Source organism: Argopecten irradians, chromosome 5 (assembly GCF_041381155.1).
Source record: "Argopecten irradians isolate NY chromosome 5, Ai_NY, whole genome shotgun sequence".
Classification (NCBI taxonomy): Eukaryota; Metazoa; Mollusca; class Bivalvia; order Pectinida; family Pectinidae; genus Argopecten; species Argopecten irradians.
Window position 1 is genome coordinate 35133037 of NC_091138.1, and position 12198 is coordinate 35145234.

General features: G+C 37.5%; 1 protein-coding gene across 1 annotated transcript; it reads left to right on the top strand.

Moving 5' to 3' along the window:
* Positions 1 to 2993: 2993 nt before the first annotated feature.
* LOC138324551 (uncharacterized) lies at positions 2994 to 5931 on the top strand. The gene has a single exon (XM_069269604.1). The coding sequence runs from the start codon at positions 3052 to 3054 to the stop codon at positions 4258 to 4260; it is 1209 nt and encodes a 402-aa protein (XP_069125705.1). The 5' UTR covers positions 2994 to 3051; the 3' UTR covers positions 4261 to 5931.
* The last annotated feature ends 6267 nt before the right edge of the window (positions 5932 to 12198 follow it).

Sequence of the window (12198 nt, forward strand, 5' to 3'; positions counted from 1 at the left end):
GATCTCCACGTGTAAGGAAAAGAACAAAGTATATAGAAGAAGAAGGCAATAAGAGAACGAATTCTCTGTCTCCACTAGAACTACAAAGAAAACAACCCATTCATATAGACGACAATAAGAACCGGCCGTCAGACTGTCCACGAGCTCAGCGAAACAACAGCAAACATACTCAGTACATCGGCAGGGTGGCTTCTTTGTCCCCACTGGCTAGACAGAGAGGGAGATCGGCTATTCAAAACGCTGATGATGTTAGTCCGCAAGGTTCTATTTCGCCAATAGAACACAGGGCAATTCAGGGAGCTGATGTCCTCAACCGACATCCATCTACATCTCCACGGTTGCGACAGAGAAAGGCAATTGTTCAATATAATGACTGTGTCAAGAAAGTAGCACCAATATCGCCTCTAGCTAAAGAACCGCTTCGAGATCATATCGATGTAGCTTCTCCTCCGAATTCTCCGACACCGGAAAAGAGAGTATATCCTCAGGACGCTGAAAAGGAAGAATTATCCTATCAAAGGAGAGAACCAGTTCAAGATATGGACTTAAACGATTTAACGGATATAATTCGATATAGGAGAAAATCAAGACAGGATATTGACATGAGAGGATCACCAAGTTTACAACGAAAAGAAATTCCGATTCAATATGCTGAACACGAAACTCAAATAAACAGATCTCCACTGGTACAACGCAGAATGCAGACTATTCATGATACTGATCACCAACATCAAATGACAACCTCCCGAAAGATACCGCAGTCTTCAGGTCCTGATTCGGATACTCGAGAGTCTACTTCGATAACTTATGCACGACAAAGAAGAAGGTCCTGTCAAGAGGTCGATGTAAATAATCAACTTTCTATGTCGCCATCTTTACGACGAAGAAGGAAATCTATACAGGATATCAACGTAAACAATCAGCTCCAATTGTCCCCAACAATGCGAAGAAGGAGAAAATCTATCCAAGATGTCGATTTTCATAATCAGCAAGCTACGTCACCCTACTTGGGTCAAAGAACACCCATAAGTGCTGATATAGATATTCAACAATGTATGTCTCCGTCTGCAATCATGTCCAAAGGCGGACGGCAAAGACGAAAATCCATTCAAGATGTTGATTTAAATACTCAGGTTGTTATGTCGCCAAATTTACGACATCGAAGAATTTCTATAGATTTCGATGTAAATAGTCAGCAATTTGGAATTTCTACATCTGCAAGCATACCCCAAGGTGTACGTCAAAGGAAACAATCCATTCAAGATGTTGATGTGAACAGCCAACTACCAGTGTCCCCGTCTATGCGACGAAGGAGAAAGTCTGTACAAGATATCGCATGTGTAGGACGAAGAACCTCAATAGGTGCCGATACCGACAGCGAGCAATGTATATCTCAGACTATGATCGTGTCCAAAGGTGCACGGCAAAGAAGAAAATCCATTCAAGATGTTGATTTAAATACTCAAATAGCTACGTCGACATATGAAGGACGAAGGACATCTATAGATGCCGATATAAATAGCCAGTTCTGTATGTCACCATTCTTATCCCAAGGTGTCCGCCGAAGATCCATTCAGGATGTCGACAATACTAACCAACTGCCCTTATCACCAAGATTACGGCATCGAAGAAAGTCCGTTCAAGAAGCAGTCGACCTGAAAATGCAATCACGTCTTTCACCAATAATTCGACGAAAATTAATGTCTTTTGGCGATCACAAAGACGGTATAACAGGCACATGTGGATATCCGAACCAACATGACATTAATGGAAATGCGAGTCTAGGAAATATGTCCCATATTGTAAGACAGAGAAGAAAATCATTTCAGGATGCAGACGATGCTATGAAATATGCATCATTTTCGCCACGCTTACAAAGAAGAACTTCTATAAATGATAATGATGAAAATAAGGTCCTAATGTCATCTCCTTCGTATTTACAAGGTTTGAAAAACATTAATCCACACCAATATGACATGCAACATGATCCATTTATAAGTCAGAAATATATGTCGGAAGATGAAATCAACATGGCAGTGCGTTCGAGGCCAAGGAGGGCATCGCTTCAAGACGGAGATAGAATGATGCCATTAAGTCCAAATTCTCTGTTACACAGAAGTAAATATTACACAGACATGGATGGAACCGTAGTACATCAGTCATTTTCACCATCTTTACAACGCCGGAGGCAGATGTATGCCCTCGGAGGCAGGGAGGATGGTCAGAAAAGATTCCAGCGGTCGCCTGACTACTGTAATCTCGGATCACCCGGCAGTGAAACACTTCTGACTCACCCAGTAGATGATGTCGTCTTGGTTTCCGGAGGTCAGCCAGTTGCAGGTGAGTGTGCAAATTCTAATTTACTAGTACAAGACGTGTTCCGTAAAAAAGTCCAAGAGGCCCAAAAGACCTCCTAACCTGAATATATCCCAGTAAGGATAGATTGGGTCGGATTGGTTGGCAGAGTCACTATTTATATACAATTCCGTTACTTCAGGACGTTTTTGATCATTACTTTGAGAACCTTAATCTTATCTCTACATTCCTTATTTTAGGCCTTGCACCTGCCACATAAAGTTTTGTGGAACGCTAAGTACGAGTTAGTTCTACCGTTTTCAATGTTAACCTGTCTATATATCTAGAAATCAGCAAACAAAGTAAAACAAACCAGTCCTTGAGACTGTCGTTGCTGAAACGTAGAAGCATTTGACATTTGAATTCTTTTAAATCTTAATCTTATAAGTCAAATATAATTAATCATATCTGATTGTCTAGTATGGATGAATCACTCCTTGGTATTATCTGTGTTGTAAAATTCGTTACAAACATGTCTACCCAAATACTTTTAGTACAATTCTAAAAGCAAAATTGCATCTATGACCCAAATACAAGTATATTTATATATTCGAACATTTAAAATGGGGAATGGAAACATCAGTTTAATAGTGCACTTAATTTATTCAAATTATAGATTCCAAGATAGATGAGGATGACCCGGTAAAGCCCGAGAGAAAGAGGTCCCTGTCACTGTCGAAAATCCTCGACAAAGAGATGTCAGATCAGTTAGGCATGCTCCGCAGTGCTACTTCTGCGACTGTCCTGTCGTTTAATCGAGACGTAACGCTGTCGTTGGACGGACAGATATCGCCTTCACCTGGACGAGAATCAAAGTCAACATTAATTCAGAAAAATGTAAGAGAGAAATTGGCAAAATCTGCAAGAAGAAGTTCATTTCCTGCGGTTTTGGATCCCTTAAGCGTTGGAACTCTTAGTGGTTTAAAGGGAAGAAACATGGAAATAAAACCAATCGAACAGACGGATAACTTTGGACCATTTTCCCGAAGGGCCCGAAAGGCATCCTTAATTTCAAATCACTCACAATCACAAACCTTTCAGGATAAGGATCTAGAGAAACCACGATTAAAACGAAAAACTTCTCTTCCTGTCGGTATGCTGACACACGTAATGCAACAAGAGCATGAAGTCGTGGCTCATGATCTGTCGTTTATTCAGAATGCTGCAAATCCAGTTTCATGCAAACACAAAACAAGAAGGATGTCACAAGATAGAGAAGAAATGGCAACTGGCATGGCTTGTCAGAATACGGATAATTTTGGAGGAGCCAGACGCAAAACCAGAAGAATGTCGCTTCCGGATACACTCATGTTTTCCAACATCGCTGATTTCTCAGTGCAATCATTTTGTCATCAAATTCCTGAAAATATTCGGCGAGTTCCTGGAGCGAAGTACATCCAAAATCCTTTTGAACAGCAGAGTAATTTGTGTCTTCAACGACCGATTAATCCTTGTGGCGACGATACTAACTTCCCAGGTGATGACTTTGCCAACACTATGAGGTATCCGCCAATTAATAACGAAGATTTGATGTTAGACGATGAGGAAACATTACAGATGAACGAGGGTGAAGAACTGGATGGTATACTACAATGTCAGACACCCGTGGTGTCTCCTGTTATCAGTGATTTAGACGAAGATAAAAAATCCGAACAGGATGTAGTTATGCCGTGTCTAAGCAGGCAGGATTCTATAATATCAGATGTAACACTTCCGCCACGTACACCGGAACCGGAAGTCATGGCTGAGTTTAGTCATGGAAACGTTGAAGGAATTCAAGCAGACGCTCAGTCTTATAAACCGCGATATTGCTGGTGTACACGATGTAAGCTTATGTATCGAATGTACAAGGATGATGACTCAGTGTTAGAATCCTGGGGAAATTACCCTTGTTTTAAATTTTGAGTTATAGACAGGCTACATTTATCGTTATAATGCAAACTTAAGCTTCATGTACACTGTTCTTTGATCTTCAGTTGATATCATGACCTTCCGTGAACCGAAATATTTTGGCGTCGGGATATTTTAGCGTTTTTGTATCAAAATAGGATCGTTAAATTTTGGAGCGTTCAAAAATGGCATTTCCTGTGCTCTGTAATTTTTGGGCACATAATAATGAAAGACTTTCTGACAGGTGGGTTACAGTTGCAAAATCATTTTCTGATTCAAGTTTGCAGTTTTTCTCTTTTTTAAAAAAGGGGTTGCCTGATATAAGTGGCACTCGGTACTTTGGTGGAATTATAAAACATCACGCGAAGAACAACCGAAAAATGTGAATTGTTTATCACAAAGAGACACTCGACCTCATGCTAAATGATAATCACACCTAAAATGTGTAAAAACTAAAAGCTGTATTTCAAAATCCTGATCTATGTATATTCGATGGTGCTATAAACACTTAATATACTTACACATATATAGTTATACCGGTATAACCAAAGATGTGTTATAATCTAGATATGATTTACAAGATTATATATATTTAGTATACTTTTAGTTAAACATTCTTCTGTCTTCATCTTTAATATTGTATATATTAATCAAACATTAAAACCGACATATATAAACAGAATGGAATGTCATCTAAGTCGAACTCCATAAGTGCCAGTATTTTGGCGATAATAGGCCATTGTCATCTGGAATTGTGCCTCGTTTTCATCTGCTTTTTTAAACATAAGGTAATGAAAAGAGAAACACGCATCCAAAATACTTTTGAAAGCATCTCAGTATGACCTGTCCGATAATAAGCAATAGAAATATCATGTTAGACAGAGATTTTTAAGATAAAAGAAAGATCATCAAGAGTGACTACCATATTTGGGCCCAGTTATATGAACATTCCTTTAATAACTTTAATGCCATAAAACTCCCAATTGAAAACATTAAAGGGAACATAACTTAAGTCAAATTTGAGGAATGTTCTTGAAATTGGACCAAGACACCTACGGTGAAACACATTATCAGTGATATGGACGTAACGAGAACTGTCGAACAGGAAGTGAATATGTCAAGATACTACGTACTACATATCATTTTCGTCGCGGACACCGGAACCGGAAGTCATGATTTAGTCATGGAAACGACCAAGGATATCGGAATACTATAAACCGAGAGATTGCTTATGTAAGCTTATTATCGAATGTCCAATGATGGTTACTCAAATGGTGACTGGCATTCCGAAGTTTTAAATTCGAGCTAGTATCTTTGCCGTGGTATGAAACATAGGTGAGCTTGTTTTCGAAATCAAAGTTTTAATTTTACAGATGTGTTACGAAAGTTGTGTTAAAGCCTGAATTCGTAGGTAGGCTGCGTTGGTTTAAACTGTGACATTCAGTATTTTGTGCGAACTATAAAGGAAATAAATCGCGTGAATAATAACAAGAGAGAGTGAACTGTTGATCACGAAGACTTTGCCACTTGTTATTCCCATAACAATCACGTCTGAAATAGGTGATAAATGTAAGACCTATTAAAAGGTTATATGATCACGTCTATCCAACAGTGCTATAAACAGTTATTTAACCAAAGATGCTTAAAGGAATGATCTAACACACTGTATGTTGAACAAAATAAATTTCCAGAGAAAATCTATGAATCGTTCTATCTTTATTTTCAGTGAGCAAACATGTAACATGAACAGAATAAAACAAAACTGCATTTTACACTTCAAACTTATTTAGCCCAGTACATAATCAAAGCAAATAGAGCAATTATGACTTCTTCTAAAAGTAATTCTGAGTTTGCGTCATGGCATTGCCCTTTTCCATACTACGGTAGATCTGATACATCTGATCATGTACAAACCAGGAGAACCGAAGGGCGATAACTCTGATCAAAGACAGATTTTTCTCTGCTTTGATAGACCAATCTGACAGGTGTAGAAACTGAAAGCAATCAAATCCAACTCGACGATTGGGAGAAATATAGGTCACAGTCATCTTGGTATACCGCCTCGTTTTTGTCTGTCCTGATTTCAACAATCGGATGACTAGTTTACGAAATGCGCACAACAAATATTAAATACATGATTTGGACATTGAGACAGAGGCGGGGAGTGTGAGGTGTTTGCAGCATGTGGTGAGATTTGTTTTTCTTTTATTGTTTTGTCGGGGTGGAGATTGCGGCAGGGTCAATAATATGGTAGTTTAAATTATCATGAGTTCCTATGTACTGTAAACCAACTACCAACTTTCTTTTGTGGCTCCGTTTCAAAACGGTTCGCGGATGTATTCGTCGAATTCCTATTAATTTACTTGAATCGCGAAATTTGCGAAAGTAAACCGTACGTGAAAGTAAACAGTACGTGAAAGAAAATCGTATGTAAAAGTAAACCGTACGTGGAAGTAAACAGTACGTGAAAGTAAGCCGTACGTGAAAGCAAACCGTACGTGAAATTAAATCGTACGTGAAAGTAAACCGTAAGTGAAAGTAAACCGGACGTGAAAGTAAACCGTACGTGAAAGTAAACCGTACGTGAAAGAAAGTTGGTTTACAGATTTTTACAAAACAGTAACGATACCTTTACTTCTTGTGCGATGCTAAATGATTTTCAACTTTAACTTCACATTTTTTAGAAACAAATCGCAGATAGTGTTTTTCTGAAATTTCAAAGATATTTCTGCAACTGATATGGTACATTTACAAGTATATTAGTAATTTAGAATGCAGATTTATAAAAAGTAATATTAGTTATCCATAAACACATATGTTATTTTGAAAATTTGTTTTAGAAATAGAGCCATACTTACCTTTGATGAAGACGCCAATGATCACGGTACGATGAGTTTACCCGGAGTTCTCTGGTGTCTCTAGGTTAAAGCCTATCTGTGCTTCTATCTGGACAAACAATCTCTTTCATGCCGACGTCGGCCGGTTATTATGACTAAAGTAAATTCGAACTAGAGCACAAACCAGCTCACTGCGGTCCAACTGTAGTGACGTCTTTTCAACGTGTAGAAAAACAAAAAGTTGCAATACGCAATATTCGACTATGGCACAACAAGTGTAGCACTGACGACCCGTACTTTAGTCACTAAACTTCATTTGCGCATGTGTAGCCATTTTTGTGTAGGTTATGTAAAGTCAATAGTTTACGCTCGGAGCCGACCTATGATTTCGCAGCAGTATTATCATTCGTTGGGTAAAAGGGACGACAACTCTTGCAGAAGTTCTCAAGCCGACAATTTTTTTGTAACGTGTTATCCCATGGTTAAATTCGAACCAGTCGTGTGGGGACAGTCAAACCCCAAAGTCAAGGTAACTAATTGACTGGATATTATCAGAATTAGTTTTATACTTGTTAGGACAGGGTCTGTATGTATGTTTCTTCTCCATTTTAAAAAGCTGTGGAGGCCGACAAGGTGGTAACTTGTTTCATTGCACATTTTAACAAATTTTCGGAACATGTGAACGTCTTTTTACCAACTGTAGAGTCTCTTGGCCATCACCGGGCACAAGGAATCACAGGCCAGGTTGTATAAGTAACGATGCTGTAATATCCCTGTCATGCGCACTAGTACATTCATGAATAAGGAGATATGGTCACTTTCCGCCTGGCACGACCGAGGCCGCGCTCTTGCACGAGATAAAAATACTTAACAGGTAAAATGTCACGTGACGTATTACGGATCTAGCGCGCCATGGTCTGTATAAACACATATAGACGGTAAACGTAACATATTTATATAAATTTGATGTATAGTGATACGAAGTCTAATTATGTGCAAACACTTCTGTTTTTTATACTACCTACCCGTATTGACTTCCCCTTTACTTACTAAACGGTTGACATGGCCAGTATATGTATTTATAATTCATATTGGATAAACACGAAAAAGATGTATCGTTTACAAAATTAATTTTTTTTTCTAATACTTCTTCATCTTTACTTTTATTTTGTTTCTTTGATATCACATAAGATTTTAAATTCACATGACAAGGACTACGATTGTTTGTCAAAATAAAAGTAATAATGTAGAGACGTGGCGGTGAATCGAACTCTGAACCTTATGATAGCAGTGCGGCGACTCAACCACATACGCTATACAGACGTAATACGAAAATTTGTTTTGTCTTAATTCATAAGTAATTCAACTAAAAATTGATTGACATATTTTATCAACTAAATATATATACGTTTTTCTTAATTTTCGGTACGGACGCACGTGAAAACTGAGTTGATAATGAAGAAAACCACTATCATTTTGTAACTCACACGATGAAGCGACTTAATCTATGGTCATTTGATGACTTATCTTATGCAATCAACAAGCTACTTTTTCACATAAAAGATCATTTATATGTGACATGTAAAACATGTGTATTCAGAAATCTTATATTTATATTTTGTTATTAATTTTTGGATTTTGAAAACTGGCCGATGTGTGTATTTATAGAATAAAATTACCGATAAAACATAAAATCTAAGTGAAAGATTTACTAGGCATAAGTAAATATGAAGTATTTATGTAAAAGTGTTGTATACTTTAACATTTCCAAAATGACCTGATGCGCTTCTTCTTTTTTATGTATTTTTGTATTGCGCAATATTTTGATACAATAACGTTCTCCTTTATGGATTTTCTACTGCTGGTCCTAAAGACCGGCTAAGTTACTGGTCCTGACTGAAAATTACTGGTCTTTCCAAAGTTACAATTTCATCCTTCATCCTTGTAATTTATATATCTAAAAAAAATATACATATATATGTACTAGCAATTATAGTAATAGTTTTACTAACATAATATATCCGCATATCCGGATTTATATCGTGCGCTCTCAATAAAGTTAACTGAACACCAGAATACTAAGAAACTTTGTTTTGTACAGTTTGATCTTTAACATATCTACAATTTGATCTTTAACATATCTACAATTCTACTGCTATTTTTTGTTTTGTGTATATCCTCTAACTGGACCTAAAGTTGCAGGTCAAAGGGCCAGCTACATGGCAAAAATTGTCTGTCCGACTATAAAGTTGTCGGACACGGGCAGACGGAAGGCGTCATGTCATCACCATGTCTTCTCTCCTGTCCTAGTCATATTTCGTTGGCTTACCAAATTTATTTTCCAAGCTGACGAAACGAATCGTATGTAAACACTACTGTCTTTCCTTTTTTAATATTGTGAACTTTGTTATGCCAATGTCAGATAGTCTATATATACATATAAACTATAGAGATATCCAGAGTATCATACATACATGTATGTCAAGTGATAGCAACATAACAGTTAAGAGTAATTGGTACAACTGGGGCCAGTTTCACGAACATTTCTTAAAGCTGACACTGGCCAACCCCCTATATAAAGCACGGGACACTTGACACACGTGTATCATTCTAAGCATATCTTGTCTCAGATACACATGCCCCGATATTGCAAATAACAATGTCAAATTGAAAATAAACACTGCACTCACCTGACAATATTTCATTGAAGTAATAGATGAATGTGTTGTCAGCTATATCCCAACATATGTCCAATACGAACTAATAAAACACTTCAATATACACTAAGTTTTACACGTACATGTACAACGACACGTGTGTGTCCTTGATAGTTGTCGCTCGTTCGGGTCAGGTACATAGTCACGTGTATATGGTCAGTTGAGTGCGTCGGGTACGATGATATACGTGGTTATTTTTGGATTTCTTTTCACTTGCGTTGGAATTTTATTTTGAGAAACATCTAAATGACAACTTAGAGGAGTTGACATGTTTTCTTGCTAAAAAAAAGTCCCATATAGTTTTACAGGTGAGGGTTTTGTTTACCTATTTGTAGGTGATATAACCTGTGGACTGCTAGGTGTATAGGTACATGAATGAGCGCACGTGTGTCGATTCACGCGCTTTATATCACAGGGACTTGTAACGTAGGTTGTGAGAAAGTCTGCTGTGTATACATGTGTACTATATACTATATAAAATGACAAGGGAACCAACGGCTCGCTTGGAAGAGGTACACCTGCCTCTACAAAAGTCGCCCGTATTCCGTCAAACATTGATAAATATGTACATATTTAATACCAATATATTCTTAAATAAATTTTCGACATGGAAAACACAACTTCAAACACGAAATAATATATTAACATACCTTTATTTCACTATGAACGTGGAAAATGCAGTCAGATATCACCGATGTCGTTTTGCCTGTCCAGTAAAATCTAGGTCAAAAGCACTCATATTCCCTTGTAACAAATTTTGTATGCATTCATTTCACTTTCTGGTGATATTTTTTCCATTGCAGATACAAATAGGCTATCTCTGATAACTCTTTCATTAAAGGTAGGTTTCGCCCAATGAAATATAAAGACTACGAAATTGAAATTTATCCTATACATAGATATAATCTTCAGATCATTTTCAATGCATACAGCAAACAATATGGGTGGTCAGTTGCCTAGCTTGACCAGGAAAATACTCCTCTAAAAATAGAGCGAAGTCAAGCTTTACATAGAACATGACGTATTTTTTCCAAAACGAGGCCGCAGCAACAAACGGAAGCGTGCAACAAAATGTCAGATAGAAGTGACAGTCTTGCCACGGCCTGTTTAGTTAAAAAACAATAACAACAAATCGAAGTGCGAGGGACTGTTTATACATATCATATAATCTAAAACACTTCATGTTACTTACATACGCTCGCTAACTTTGTACACCAAATATACATGTAGTAAGTCTGCGGATGTTTGTGCGCTGGCATATGTGTTGAAATTTAACTCACCACGTGCAATGCCGTTACACGAGTCCCAACAGATTCCGGCAAATTCCGCTTGAGATGTGGCTTCTGTTTCTTCTATTGCTACATGCCATCTCTGAATTTAAATCCCTATAGATATCCTAGGGTGCTACCGAATCCATTATAATTTCCTCCACTTTGTTGCCGATTCAGATATATTTTTTTCATCTCACACACTTTCGTTCAGCCATTTTGTTTACTTTAAGTGCGTGACAATGCGCATGCGTCAAACTTCGACAACGCAATCCATCGCAGCTTCATTTGCACATTATTTTGTCTGACGGACACCGTAATAAATCAAGGATTTCCTTCAATGTTGTATTCAAGACACATTTGTTCAATCTCAAACACACAAAGAAATTAAATTGAGTTATTTTATTATGTTTTTACATCTTTTCTTCTGCTTATCGCATTTCACAAAAAAATATTTATTTGGTTGGGCGAAACCTACCTTTAATCCAATCCAACAGCTAAGCGAGGAATCACACTTTTTTTATCCAGCACTCGACTCTTGTTCGTATAATTCGCCATATTGTAATTGATGATGGGTACCTTTTTGGTGTACTCGCCCTGACCCGATACTACACTGAAATTCTGTACTCAGACTCTGTATAAATTAAGTTTCACGGTTTAGGTTCTTAGAAGAACCTTTATTTGAGATGCATATATCATTAATTGAAGAATCTACCTTAAATGGAGACTCTAATGTTGTACTTGACCGTTACCACATTGATATTGTAGCTTTTAGTGTACAGACACCGGGTATATGGTGTTTCCAGTCCGGGTCCGGGTATGGGGTACACAATATCCACACAAACGTGTTTAACCTAGATTTCAGTGGACATGCAAAACGACATCGGTGATATCTGACTGCATTTTCCACGTTCATAGTGAAATAAAGGTATGTTAATATATTATTTCGTGTTTGAAGTTGTGTTTTCCATGTCGAAAATTTATTTAAGAATATATTGGTATTGAATATGTACATATTTATCAATGTTTGACGGAATACGGGCGACTTTTGTAGAGGCAGGTGTACCTCTTCCAAGCGAGCCGTTGGTTCCCTTGTCATTTTATATAGTACACATGTATACACAGCAGACT